This window comes from Saimiri boliviensis, chromosome 5 (assembly GCF_048565385.1).
Source record: "Saimiri boliviensis isolate mSaiBol1 chromosome 5, mSaiBol1.pri, whole genome shotgun sequence".
NCBI lineage: Eukaryota > Metazoa > Chordata > Mammalia > Primates > Cebidae > Saimiri > Saimiri boliviensis.
The window spans coordinates 69397264-69412646 of NC_133453.1; the positions used below are offsets into that span (position 1 = coordinate 69397264).

Below are 15383 nucleotides of genomic sequence, written 5' to 3' on the forward strand. Positions count from 1 at the left end.
TTCAGACTGGTCATTAGAAAGATCAAACATGTGCGGGGCATGGTGGCTCATAATCCCGGCACTTTGGGAGGCCAGAGCAGGTGGATCACTTGAGTTCAGGAGTTCAAGACTAGCCTAGGCAACATGGTGAAACCTCACCTCTACTAATAATACAAAAATTATCCCAGCATGGTGGCATGTGCCTGTAATCCCAGCTACTCGGGAAGCTGAGGTAGGAGAATCACTGGAACCCAGGAGGTGGAGGTTGCAGTGAGCTAAGGTCGTGCCACTGCACTCCAGCCTGGGGCAGGCAAGAGTAAAACTATGTCTCAAAAAACAAAACAAAACAAACAAACAACAACAAAGAAAGATCAAACATGTGATTGGAATGTGGGAACTTTCAGCCCTACCTCCCAACTTCTAGAAAGAAGAGGGAATTCTGAGATTAAGTGATACAAATTCTTGAACAATGAGATTCATAGAGCTTCTGAGTTGGTGAACACATCAAGGTGCTGGGAAAGGGATGTGCCCAGAAAAGTCATAGAAGCTCTGTGTGCCATGTCCCCTTCCTGCCCCATATACCCTGCCTTATGTGTCTCTTCCATTTGGCTGTTTCTGAGTTATACCCTTCATAATAAACTGGTAAATGTAAGTAAAGTGTTCCACTGAGTTCCTTGAGTCATTCCCCGTGAATTATCAAACAGGAGTCACAAGAACCCCTGGACTGATATTCGGCTGGGCAGAAGTGTGAGAAGCCTAGGTACTCCGTTTGCAGCTGGAATCCAAAGTGAAAACAGATTTGTGGCCCTAATTGGTTAATCTGTGGAGTTTGTGCTAACTCCAAGCAGTGTCAGAATTGAATTCAATTGTTGGGCACCCAGTTGGTGTCGGAGAATTGGTTGGTGTTGGAAAAAATACAACATTTGGTGTCAGAAGTGTTATCATAAAAGACAACACAGTAAGACAATTTCTGAACTTAAAAACTATGTATTTCTCTCCATTTACTTCCTCTCTATGAAATCTAGGGACATTTTACAAGTCTCTGGGAAAGGTAAGAATTTGGAGGAGCTAAGTTTCTAAGCTACAGTAAATCCATGTATTACATTTTGTAAACTACACTGTTAAAATATCATCTATTACTCAGCAAACCCCAAAGCTGGAACTTCCCAGGTCTTGGGAAATCCATACAGTGATACTCTCAGAAAAATTACTTGCCAAATTAGACTACTTCTATTTCAAACAGAATAAAGAAACAAATAAAAATATACCTGTTGAAAGTAAAGGAGGGATCAAAGGTTAGACATATCACTACTGTGAATTAGAAGGCTAGACAGGTAAAATGTATGAGCTTATGTTTAGCATTGAGTTTAAGGTTTGTTCATTCTCTACCCAATCTATCACAATTTTTCAGCAGCTAAATGATGTGGCACACGGTCACTGCCAACCTCTGTGCAATATTTCATACAGAAAGGACTGAATCATGAAAATTCTAAGACCTTAATAGGAAAGAATTTCACTTATGCCATTGTGCATGCTGTTTTTATTACAATCGTTGCCATGTAATCAGGTTGTGTTTGCACTATTCTCATCATATTCATATTAGAACACTTTTTATTACATCTTATCAGAAAAAAACGAATGCTCTTGATGTGAATGTTTTATGTTTCTTGAAAAGCATTTTCATATTCTCCTAATGCTATGGCTTTATCTATGCTCAAGTTCCACTGAGCTACCATCTCATCTCCTGTTTCTTTGAGTCAGCACCAGCAACCAGAACGAAAAGCTTTCAGGAAGACTTAGGAGCTGACGAGGAAGACAGAACTTTCTTAACTGTGTGGTTCTGTGGGAAAGGAAGGCGAGTTCCTACCTGGTCTTTGCTGAGAGTAACCATGCACTGGTAAGCGGCATCTGCTGATGCAAATATGTGGGGGGGATTGGAGGCACGTTTTACCCCATGATAAAGTCTGGAAAACTGAAGGAAAAATAATTAAAGGAAAATCTTCCCTGGACCATCTAATACTCCACTCCCTATTACCCATAAAACCAAGACTCTGTCACTTATTAGGGGACTTGGTGCATTAGGAAGACAGTAGGGTACAGGTTGTGGGGTCTGCAGGCCTGAGTTCAAATGTCACTTCTGTTACTGGCTTCCTGAGCTAGTTCAAGGGAGTTTACTCTATGCTAAGTCTCCTTGTCTGCCAATTAGGTTTAACAATAGTACCTGTCCCACATGGTGTGAGAAGTGAGGTAACCCAGTGTCTAACATGCAGTAAGCACTCAATAAAAGTTAACTATTATTGTTATAGTTTGCTTTAAAAAGGAACCCCCGAGATGTAAAAATTCCATTTGTATTGCATTGCTATCTGCACTTTGAAGTATATACACCTAGAATAGCATAATTTTATTCTTACTTTTTCTTTCTTTTCATTTGCCCTTGTGAGTTTTAATTGCCTATTAAGGAACCGTATGCTCTTAAAACATCCCTTACCTGTGGAGAGTATATGCTCAGATTCTGGAAGGGGTTTAAGGCAATTAAGATGTCTCCAACATATGTGTAAATTAGCAAGTCTGCATAACGTTTCTGCAACTGATGGATTATTGTATCCTAAGAAAAGGATAAATGGTATTGAGAGTAAATATTATTTCCAATCAATGGATAGATTCTAAAAATGACAACAAATTTATTCTTACAAGAACACCTTTCTCTAAAAGATGAAAGTAGTCCATTTAAATCACACAGTGACCCTAATGATCCTGAATTCGTTAAAACAATGCCAGTATTTGCCTTGAAAGAAGAAAAAAATAGGAATATACTAAAAGAATTAGGCCCACCAGTCAAAATGTTGTATTTAAATTTTTATTTAATAAGCTGTTCCTACTGATAGAGCACAGACGAAATGGTAAGTTCATTTTTCAAAGCACTGCACTTAAAATCTAGGTGGGAGAATTACAAACTTGAACACTTGTTATTATGCTTTAGTGATTTAAGCATTGAAAGAGTCTCCAGAGTTAGACTCACCATGAACAGGTCCAGTGCAATTATCAGCTCTATTAAACATGCATATTTTAAATGGGAATTATCACAGACTTCAAATTTAAAATTCAAGCTATATTAACTTCACTATTTCCCTAAATGAAGCTCTTCCTTATGAACAACAAACAATCTCTTAAGGGTTAATTGCAATATTTTATCAAACAGAAAATTATTTCAGCTGATATAATCCATCATTAAGTCTACAATATAAAAGACTTTATTGGAAAAAAAATCCAAATCCTTTTCTCGTCATCATTCTAGCGACTCTAAATAAACACAGCACAGGATCAGAGTCACAGCAACTGAAAGCTCCCTGAGCTTCACCCCATGGATACAAAAACAAGCAAATTTTCAAATGACCTTAGGAGGACATGGTCTGCAATAGAAAGGTAAGACCAGTCACATGAAACAAACGTCTTCAATGAGAATTGTCTACTAAATAATTAGTACCTCATCCAGAACCTCTAGGTTGACCAAATCATCCTCAAGGCAGTATTTTTCAGCATCTTCCACATGATAAGGTCTTCTGGTATGCATCCTCTCATGCCTAGAAATTCATCAAGAGAGTTTAAGCATTAAGACAGCAAATAATATAGTAGAAAGTGAGCAGCAAGGATGGCTCATTCACAATCTCAACTCATGATATGTTCAGAGACTTCAGAGAAGGGGATAGGAGTCTAGTCCAGGTGCCCAGGCTTTTCCTGTCACTGTAGAACTACTGGGATAAAGTGATCTCCACAGTTCAAGTCTACTTTCTGCCAGTGTGAGGAGTGCTACCAAACGGGCCCACCTAATACATATATTTGCTTTTCCTAAATGCCAAAGACAGCACTTCCAGAATAAACAGCTCTGATTTCTGCTCAGTGTCAGGTATAGAATTCTCACTGGGGTATGGCCATGAGTGCCTTACTTGCCTTGAGGTCCTCTTGCCCTACCTATCAGCAGCACCCTCAACTTTTATGATAGTTTTTAACCTATGTAACATTTTCAAAGATTAATATAGTAAATACCAAAGAAGTGATCATTGTCTATGTTTTTTCTTACTGATTTGAAATACCTTTGTGACTCTTGTCCCATCCCACTCCTCTCTCATGAGGTGACACTATTTGATGGGTTTCCTTCCAGTCTATTTTAAAATATTGGTCATATGCATATATGTACCCATGAGCAATATATAGGTTATGTTTAGTTATAAAAATGATATCATACTTATGTTTTATCCTGCAAGCTTACTTTTTTCATTAAACATTTTAAAAGTCTATCTACCCACCTACCTACCCTTACCTACCTACCCAGTTCAGTCACTTTAATCACTGGGTAGTATTATACTTTATGAATATGTACCTACTTATTACTCAGTCCTATGGGGTTTTTTGTTTGTTTTTTAAATTTTATTTATTTTTTTAGTAATTTTTAGAGATGGGGTCTTGTTTTGTCAATAGGCTGGAATGCAGTGGCACAGTCATTGCTCACTGCAGCCTCAAACTCCTGGACTCAAGCAACCCTCCCTATTCAGCTTCTCAGCTAGCTGGTACTAGAAGTGTGGGCTACTGTGCCTCGCTAATTTTTAAAAATTATTTTTTGTAGAAATGGGGTCTTGCTTTGTTGTCCAGGCTAATCCTAAACTCCTGGCTTCAAGTGATCCTGCCACCTGGGCCTCTCAAAATGTTGGGATTACAGGCATAAGCCACTGCACCCGGCCTATTTGGTCCTACGTTGATCAACATTTAGGCTGATTCCTTTTTTTTTTTTTTTTTTTTTTTTTTTTTTTTTTTGCTACTAGTAACAATGCAGCACTATATATATGTACTATATATACTAAAGCTGTATATACATCTTTTTGTGTAAATATGTGGGTTTTTCTCCTGGAGGGCACTGTTCACCAGGGACTTAAAAATCTTGTTTGATATTAACAATCCCCTCTGGTATACTAAAATATAGTTCTTTAATGTTTAAAACTAATTCAAGGGCAAAGTAGGACTTCCCATAATTCATTTCATAAACTCACCACTCCTCAATGTGGTTTAGGGGGAAAGCACTGGCTAGAAGAGCTCTGGGCCCTAGTTTCAGAGTTGCTAGCAATATGGTATGAGATACTCAGCAAATCCCTTAACAACCAGTATCTCAGTTTTCTTCTTCTTTTTTTTAAATCTTTTAATGAAAATGCTAAGAATCTGTCACTTTTCTTCATCTATAAATAGAATCACTAGGCTGGGCACAGTGGCTTATGCCTATAATCCCAGCACTTTGGGAGGCTGAGGCGGGTGGACGACCTGAGGTCGTGAATTTGAGACTAGCCTGACTAACATGGAGAAACTCCGTCTCCACTAAAAATACAAAATTAGCCGGGTATGGTGGCACACGCCTGTAATCCTAGCTACTCAAGAGGCTGAGGCAGGAGAATCGCTTGAACCTAGATTGCGCCATTGCACGCCAGGCTGGGCAACAAAAACGACACTCTGTCTCAAAAAAAAAAAAAAATAGAATTACTCACAACTGATCTATCTCACAGGTTGCTGTGAAAGCACATACAGTCATGGATATAAAAATGCAATAAAGTCGAAAACATGGACTAACTATTCTTACATCCTTGTTAAAATGTGGAATCAACAATTTGCATAACTACACACATTACTCCAAATATCACTGACTAAACAAAATCATACGTAAACTGTCCTCCTACATACTGTAAATTCACTAGCACAGAAGCATGACTTCTTGGTTCTTCTCTGTCACTTTTATGCCCATCATCACAGCTTAAGAGGATATCACCCACCAACACAATTCTATCCAGCTAGATCCTAGAAGGTGGTGCTGATGGCAAGTTTTATGGTAAGTACCAGTTAGAAGTCATGGAACCTTGATGTACACCCTACTCTTTGGTGTGCATTTCACAAAAGTAGGTAAAAAGGAAGAGGCATGCTTATCAGCACTGCATATTGAGTCTTCAGTTTATAAGTTAATCAAAATGGGCTTATAAAACTGATTTTTCTCTTTCCAGTCTATTAAAGTAAATCTTACTTTTCAGTCTCCATCACTGATAGATTTGAAAATAGGATATTTGAAGCGTGCTATTAATTATCTTCAGTTCTAGAACCAGTTTCGCTGCTAATTAATATAAAGGTCCAAAGTCCAATGAAGCTTAATTTTTATTTAATCAAATCAAATTTATAACCTAAGCACTTTAAAATTATTGAACAGAATTATTTCTCTGTCTACATATTGGTGATGGCAAAGAAAAACCAAATTGGCTCGTAATACACGTTTTTACTAAAACTCAGAGCTGCTGCCTGCCTCTAGCTAACCATTTTGCTAAATAACACAGCAGGAGGATACATATTTCTGACCAAAATCCCCCTCACATAAAACCAAAGAATAATTTTGCTTGATGTTCATCAAAAAATAAAATATCATACCACATTTTCATGAAATAATTAAGTTACCATAAGAAATTCAGCTAGTTATCTCCTTCCTACATTTATATCTTATAATTGCATAAAATAAGCTAAGTCAGAGTTTATTCTGCACATCGTTTGACAAAGAAAATCAAGAATTAAAAAATTGCCTCAGATCTGGTTCTGGTCAAGATGGAGTAAGCACTCTCCACTCATCTCCTCATTGGAGACAACTAAATACCCTGGACAGAATGCATGGAGCAGCTATCTCAAGATGCTGAGAAGGAAATTGTAACAGGTAGATTAGGGAAGGAAGTCAGAATTCAAAATACTACTGAACCAATGGTGAGTTTTCCAGGGTTTTTTTTCCTTCAATAACTCCTGACCTGGACTTAATGGCAGCCTGAACTGCAAACAGGAAAGCCGAGCTTCACATTGGATGACATTTTTATAAGCCAATTAAAAATGGAAGCACTGACAAAACCTTACTTGCAATCTCACAAATAGATGCAGTCTAGTAGAAAGTTTTAATTTTCAGTGTGAATATGCACAGTGCAATATCACTAGGATCAAAATTGGTATCTTCTCAGCTGGAAGCAGATTGTATGCTATGCCAATCGGTCTCACAGATTTAAGTTTCAAGAATCATGCAGATGTCTGTAAATTTGAGCTTGATTCTTATTTTTAAAAATCTTCCCCAATAATATTGTATTAACAAAAAATAACCTTTTAAAAATTTTAACTGCTAATATTAGCAATGTGTGGCCTCTTTCCTTGCTTCCAGGAAATCAAGTTCTTTAGGAATATTTGCTCCTAAAAGTGAAGCAGGCAATCTAGAAGTTGATGTAGATGTAGGACATCTCTACTACTAAGCGGACAAAGGCCACTTCATGTTCCCAACCAGAAAAAATATATACATATATACACATATATATGTGTGTAGCACTATTTCTGCCTTCCCCAACTAGCATTCTTTGGAAACTGCTGCCTGCTTAGCTTTCCTCCTCTGGCTATGGGGTTTGGAGAGTCTATTGAAGAAAAAAAAAAACATTATTTATTTCAATTTTTAATCACCTTTAAAAACATTATCCTAGACTTTGCATAAGCTTATAAAAAGTGTTATGTTGTTTTATGTTTCCCTATTTTTTAGTTGAAGTTAATAAAAATAAATTTGGTTTAATTTTTTCAATTTTCCTGAGTTAAGTGATTTGTGTCATTAGCAACTATAGATCTTAATTTCCTTTAAATTCATATGCTCCATCTAGTGTCCTACTTGAAAATAGCATCTATTATCGATTTTTGCTGACGAATTCCTCATTTAGTGCCAGAATTACAGATCTCCAACTAAAAGACACTTGGATTGAGTATTCCCAAAGCTCTGAGGAATACAGACATAGATTTAATAGGGACATAGATTTATCTGTTTCTTAGCAAATGTATAAATAGCAAAAAACATCCTATTAAATCGAGAGTAAGGCATTGTAGTTTTAGTAAAATAAAACTCGGAAGATGTTTTCAAATTCCAGTAAAGTTTATATTGTTTTTCCTAGATTTCTTACTTGTTTCATTTTATGAGTCTGTAAGCATGCTGGCTGCCAAGGCTGGATTCTCAGAGTTTGCGAGTTGGAGCTTAGAGGGAAAGTCTTGGCTTGGACTGGTTCCAGGAGTTTGGCTTTGGTGTGGCAGTGGAGGGGCAGGTTATGGAGAGCAGGCCTGGCCTAGGGTTCCAGGGATCAGGTAAAGGGGAAACTGGTGCCCAAGTCCATGGATCAAGTAGGGTGGGAATGAGGGCAAGTCTGTACCATCAAGTCCAGAAAAATGGGTGCAGCATAAGAATAGAATCTGAAGAATGGGGGGAAATGCTGGGAAGATGGCCGCCTAAGAACAGCTCAGGACTTCAGCTCCCAGTGAAAGTGCAGAGGGTGAGTGGACGCCGCATTTCCAGACGAACTCTTATTGCCCACAGACCAGGAGATACCCAGGCAGAGGGGTCGCCAGCGTCGCAGTCCCAGCCGGTGCGGCTGTTTTGGCCCCCGTGGGGCTGATTCTGCCCGCGCCGCTGCTGTGACCACGCCCTGTTGCTGCGGTTCTCCGTACAAAAGCCACTGGTCTGGGAGCCCTCTTAGCTGGCGAGCAGAGCCCTGAGACGGCAGAGTTCCCCACTCATCTGCAATAGCGAGTCAGGCCAGGAGATTCCTAGGCAAAAAATCCGCCAGGAGCCGGCGCCGCAGTTCGAGCCGACTCCGTGAGTCGCAGCACGGGAGATCCCGGCGCCTTTTCAACAAGCGACCGGAAAGCGGGGTCATTCAACTTAAAAGAAAAGACTCTGAGTCAGGGAGCCAGGTGATCAGGCTCCGTTGGTCCCACCCCTCCACCCCCAGCAACAACGAAAACAAAAACAGTAATTGGAAACCCTCTGGGTTGAGCCCTCCAAACCGAGCACAGCTGAACCGGGACGGTCCGGCTCGGTGGGGGAGGGGCTTCCGCCATTACTGAGACTCTCCACCGCTAGGGAGGCAGGCTGCCGTTGCCGAGGCAACCTGCCACAACAGAGAGAGTCCACCATAACAGAGGCGGGGCCACCATTGCCGAGACAGTTCTAACTACGCCCTTATAAAAAGGACTACAGGGAAGAGCTCAGGGCAGCTGGGCGGAGCCCACAGCAGCTCAGCAAAGCCCCTGGGAGCCCGCAGTGGCTAGGCGTGCTGCTAGCTGGGCGGGTCCGACCTGAAATAAAAATCAAAAAAGGCAGTAGTGCAAGGGAAACTCATAAAGCTCCAACTCCCTGGGACAGAGACAGACAACAGGTGGATAAACCCACAAAAATGGGAAGAACCCAGCGCAAAAAGGATGAAAACTCCCGAAACAAGAACACCTCTCCTCCTAAAAGGGATCACAACTCCTCACCAGCAAGGGAACCAGACCGGATAGAGAAGGAGGGTGATGAAATGACAGAATCAGACTTCAGAAGGTGGGTAGTAAGAAACTACAATGAGCTAAAAGAACATGTTCTAACCGCACGCAAAGAAAATAGGAACCTTGAAAAAAGATTGGACGAACTGCTGACGAGAATGGACAGCATAGAGAGGAGTATAAATGAATTGATGGAGCTGAAAAATGCAACACAAGAACTTCGTGAAGCATGCACAAGCTTCAACAGCCGAATTGACCAAGCAGAAGAAAGGATATCAGAGGTTGAAGATCAACTCAATGAAATAAAAAGAGAAGGCAAGAACAGAGAGAAAAGCGCAAAAAGGAATGAACAAAACCTTCAAGAAATGTGGGACTATGTGAAAAGACCTAATCTATGTCTGATAGGTGTACCTGAATGTGATGAAGAGAATGAATCCAAGCTGGAAAATATTCTTCAGGATATTATCCAGGAAAACTTCCCTAACCTAGCAAGGCAGACCAATATTCAAATCCAGGAAATACAGAGAACACCACAAAGATATTCCTCAAGAAGAGCAACCCCAAGGCACATAATCATCAGATTCACCAGGGTTGAAATGAAAGAGAAAATGCTAAGGGCAGCCAGAGAGAAAGGTCGGGTTACCCACAAAGGGAAGCCCATTAGACTCACAGCAGATCTCTCAGCAGAAACCCTACAAGCCAGAAGAGATTGGGGGCCAATATTCAACATCCTAAAAGAAAAGAACTTTCAACCCAGAATCTCCTATCCAGCCAAACTAAGCTTCATAAGTGAAGGAAAAATAAAATCCTTTGTGAACAAGCAGGCACTCAGAGATTTCATCACCACCAAACCTGCTCTACAAGAACTCCTGAAAGAGGCTCTACACATATAAAGGAACAACCAGTACCAGCCACTCCAAAAACACACCAAATGGTAAAAAAGCATCAACACAATCAAGAATCTGCATCAACTAACCAACAAAACAGCGAGGTAGCATCAAAATGACAGCATCAAATTCACACATAACAATACTATCCCTAAATGTAAATGGACTAAATGCCCCAATCAAAAGACACAGACTGGCAAATTGGATAAAAAGCCAAAACCCATCAGTGTTCTGTATCCAGGAAACCCATCTTACATGCAAGGATACACAAAGGCTCAAAATAAAGGGATGGAGGAAGATCTACCAAGCAAATGGAGAGCAAAAAAAGGCAGGAGTAGCTATTCTCATCTCTGATAAAATAGACTTTAAAGCAACAAAGATCAAAAGAGACAAAGAAGGACATTACATAATGGTAAAAGGATCACTGCAACAAGAAGAGCTAACGATCCTAAATATATACGCACCCAATACAGGAGCACCCAGATACATAAGGCAAGTTCTTAATGACTTACAAAGAGACTTAGACTCCCACACAATAATAGTGGGAGACTTTAACACCCCATTGTCAATATTAAACAGATCGACCAGACAGAAAATCAACAAGGATATCGAGGACCTGAATACAGACCTGGAACAAGCAAACCTAATAGACATTTACAGAACTCTCCACCCCAAATCCACAGAATATACATTCTTCTCAGCACCACATCACACCTACTCTAAAATTGACCACATAATTGGCAATAAATCACTCCTCAGCAAATGCAAAAGAACGGAAATCATAACAAACAGTCTCTCAGACCACAGTGCAATCGAGTTAGAACTCAGAATGCAGAAACTAACTCAGAACCGCACAGCTTCATGGAAACTGAACAACTTGCTCTTGAATGTTGACTGGATAAACAATGAAATGAAGGCAGAAATAAAGATGTTCTTCAAAACCAATGAGAACGAAGACACAACATACCAGAATCTCTGGGACACATTTAAAGCAGTCTCTAGAGGAAAATATATAGCAATGAGTGCCCACATGAGAAGAAAGGAGAGATCTAAAATTGACACCCTATCATCAAAATTGAAAGAGCTAGAGGAGCAAGATCAAAAAAACTCAAAACCTAGCAGAAGACAGGAAATAACTAAGATCAGAGCAGAACTGAAGGAAATAGAGACACAAAAAAACTCTTCAAAAAATCAATAAATCCAGGAGCTGGTTCTTTGAAAAGATCAACAAAATAGACAGACCACTAGCCAGATTAATAAAAAAGAAAAGAGAGAATAACCAAATTGATGCAATAAAAAACGATAAAGGGGATATCACCACAGATTCCACAGAAATCCAAACCATCATCAGAGATTATTACAAACAACTCTATGCACATAAACTAGTAAACCTGGAAGAAATGGATAAATTCCTGGACACCTGCAACCTCCCAAGCCTAAACCTGGAAGAAGCCGAAACCCTGAATAGACCAATAACATGGTCTGAAGTCGAGGCAGCAATAAAGAGCCTACCACCCAAAAAAAGCCCAGGTCCAGATGGGTTCACAGCTGAATTCTACCAGACATACAAGGAGGAGCTGATACCATTCCTTCTGAAACTATTCCACACAATCCAAAAAGAGGGAATCCTTCCCAAATCATTTTACGAGACAAACATCATACTGATACCAAAACCCGGCAGAGACTCAACAAGAAAACTTCAGGCCAATATCCATGATGAACATAGATGTAAAAATCTTCAATAAAATACTGGCAAACCTATTGCAACAACATATCAAAAAGCTCTTCCACCATGATCAAGTAGGATTCATCCCGGGGATGCAAGGCTGGTTCAACATACGCAAGTCCATAAACGTAATCCACCACATAAACAGAACCAAAGACAAAAACCACATGATTATCTCGATTGATGCAGAGAAGGCTTTTGACAAAATTCAACAGCCCTTTATGCTAAAAACCCTCAATAAACTAGGTATTGACGGAACGTATCTCAAAACAATAAAAGCTATTTACGACAAACCAACAGCCAATATCATACTGAATGGGCAAAAACTGGAAGCATTCCCTTTGAAATCTGGCACTAGACAAGGATGCCCTCTCTCACCACTCCTATTCAATATAGTACTGGAAGTTCTAGCCAGAGCAATCAGGCAAGAAAAAGAAATAAAGGGTATCCAAATTGGAAAGGAGGAAATCAAATTGTCTCTATTTGCAGATGACATGATTGTATATCTGGAAGACCCCATCATCTCAGCCCAAAATCTCCTGAAACTGATAAACAACTTCAGCAAAGTCTCAGGATACAAAATCAACGTGCAAAAATCACAAGCATTCCTATACACCAGTAATAGACTTCAAGAGAGCCAAATCAAGAACGAACTGCCATTCACAATTGCTACAAAGAGAATAAAGTACCTAGGAATACAACTAACAAGGAACGTAAAGGACCTCTTCAAGGAGAACTACAAGCCATTGCTCAACGAAATAAGAGAGGACACAAACAGATGGAAAAACATTCCATGTTCATGGTTAGGAAGAATCAACATCGTGAAAATGGCCATACTGCCCAAAGTAATTTACAGATTCAACGCTATTCCCATCAAGCTACCAATGACCTTCTTCACAGAACTGGGAAAAAACACCTTAAACTTCATATGGAACCAAAAGAGAGCCCGCATAGCCAAGTCAATTCTAAGCAAAAAGAACAAAGCTGGAGGCATCACACTACCGGACTTCAAACTATACTACAAGGCTACAGTAATCAAAATAGCATGGTACTGGTACCAAAACAGAGATATAGACCAATGGAACAGAACAGAGGCCTCAGAGGAAATACAACATACCCACAACCATCTGATCTTCGACAAACCTGACAAAAACAAGCAATGGGGAAAGGATTCCATGTTTAATAAATGGTGTTGGGAAAACTGGCTAGCCATGTGCAGAAAGCAGAAACAGGACCCCTTCCTGACACCTTACACCAAAATTAACTCCAGATGGATTAAAGACTTAAACATCAGACCTAATACCATAAAAACCTTACAAGAAAATCTAGGCAAAACCATTCAGGACATAGGTGTAGGCAAGGACTTCATGACCAAAACGCCAAAAGCAATGGCAACAAAAGCCAAAATAGACAAATGGGACCTAATCAAACTCCACAGCTTCTGCACGGCAAAAGAAACAGTCAGTAGAGTGAATCGGCAACCAACAGAATGGGAAAAAATTTTTGCGGTCTACCCATCTGACAAGGGGCTGATATCCAGAATTTACAAAGAACTAAAGCAGATCTACAAGAAAAAAACAAACAAGCCCATTCAAAAATGGGCAAAGGATATGAACAGATACTTTACAAAAGAAGACATACGGGAGGCCAACAAACATATGAAAAAATGCTCATCATCACTGGTCATCAGAGAAATGCAAATCAAAACCACATTGAGATACCATCTCACACCAGTTAGAATGGCGATCATTAAAAAATCGGGAAACAACAGATGCTGGAGAGGATGTGGAGAAATAGGAACACTTTTACACTGTTGGTGGGAATGTAAATTAATTCAACCATTGTGGAAGACAGTGTGGCGATTCCTCAAGGACCTAAAAATAGAAATCCCATTTGACCCAGCAATCCCATTACTGGGTATATATCCAAAGGATTATAAATCATTCTACTACAAGGACACATGCACACGAATGTTCATTGCAGCACTGTTTACAATAGCAAAGACCTGGAACCAACCCAAATGCCCAACGATGATAGACTGGATAGGGAAAATGTGGTACATATACACCATGGAATATTATGCAGCCATCAAAAACGATGAGTTCACGTCCTTTGTAGGGACATGGATGAACCTGGAAACCATTATTCTCAGCAAACTGACACAAGAGCAGAAAATCAAACACCGTATATTCTCGCTCGTAGGCGGGTGTTGAACAATGAGAACACATGGACACAGGGAGGGGAGCACTACACACTGGGGTCCGTTGGGGGGAAATGGGGCAGGGGCGGGGGGTGGGGAGATGGGAAGAGATAGCATGGGGAGAAATGACAGATACAGGTGAGGGGACGGAAGGAAGCAAAGCACACTGCCATGTGTGTACCTATGCAACAATCTTGCATGTTCATCACATGTACCCCAAAACCTAAAATGCAATTAAAAAAAAAAAAAAAAAAAGAATCTGAAGAATGGGAAAGACAGAGCCAGAGGTAGAGGCTGGGAGTTCCCCTAAAACAACAGTGGGCATAGATGAGTTAGAGGATGGGGGTCTTTGTTGAAACCTTTGGCCCAGCCAATGAGTGGGAAAGGAGCTTTAGAGGGCACCAAACTGGTTCAAATACTAGAGGAATTATCCTCATGAAATAAATTCCTTAAGTGCTGCTGCTTTCTTTCACTCTAGCTTAATCTCTATATCTGCATTATGGTTAAAACCATTTCTGTGTGAATGCTCTGTAATATCCCATCACTGCGCCTGACAGCTTCTTTGTTAGAGCTGCTAGTCCTATGAACTATATTGACAAACATATTTTGCCCAAAAGTGACTCCTTAATCAATTAGCCTCTTTCTGTCTGCCAATTATACCTGTGGAAGTGGAGACTTCCATGTAGATAAATACAAACGGGGCTGCAAGAACTTCATGTAGGTGAGACAGGATATGTTCTTCCCTTTACTCTCCAACTACGATGAAGAACAAGTAATAAAAGAAGGTGCTCTAAATCATAATTCAAACATGAGTAGGAAACAAATTCTTTTAGCTTATCAGTTCAGCCTAATAATAACAACAATAAGCAATACACTAGTGAGAGGTTAATCTCAGCACTGAGAAAAACCTCCTCACTTCTTAAACAGTCATCCCGCGTCAGTACATTGTGAAGGTCACCTCTGGCTCTGCTCCTCCACACTCAAGATAAGACCCCTCTCCTCCATCCAAGAGTGGAACTACAGGAAGTGGAGAATGACTAACACTGTCACCAGATTCCAGATGGAAAAGGAAGTGAAATTTGTTGAGGATAGGGACGAGAGAGAGAGAGAGAGAGAGAGAGAGAGAGAGAGAGAATGAATATGAATAGGAAAAAGTTCCAAGCTCAAAGATTCCAGTCCTCACCAGGTACGGTGGCTCACACCTGTAATTCCGGCACTTTGGTAGGCCGAGGCAGGTGGATCACAAGGT

The 15383-nt window shown here is 40.1% G+C and overlaps 1 protein-coding gene across 3 annotated transcripts in view; it reads right to left on the minus strand.

The window, feature by feature from the left end:
- The window catches only part of MYO3B (myosin IIIB), a 512276-nt gene that overhangs the window by 281954 nt on the left and 214939 nt on the right, over nt 1-15383 (minus strand). For all 3 annotated transcript variants that reach the window (XM_074399494.1, XM_074399493.1, XM_010352269.3), the window contains 3 exons: nt 3464-3560; nt 2468-2584; nt 1847-1951 (listed from right to left, as the gene is read on the minus strand). In XM_074399494.1, coding sequence (XP_074255595.1) covers nt 1847-1951; nt 2468-2584; nt 3464-3560 — 319 coding nt within the window. The remainder of the gene's footprint in view (nt 1-1846; nt 1952-2467; nt 2585-3463; nt 3561-15383) is intronic.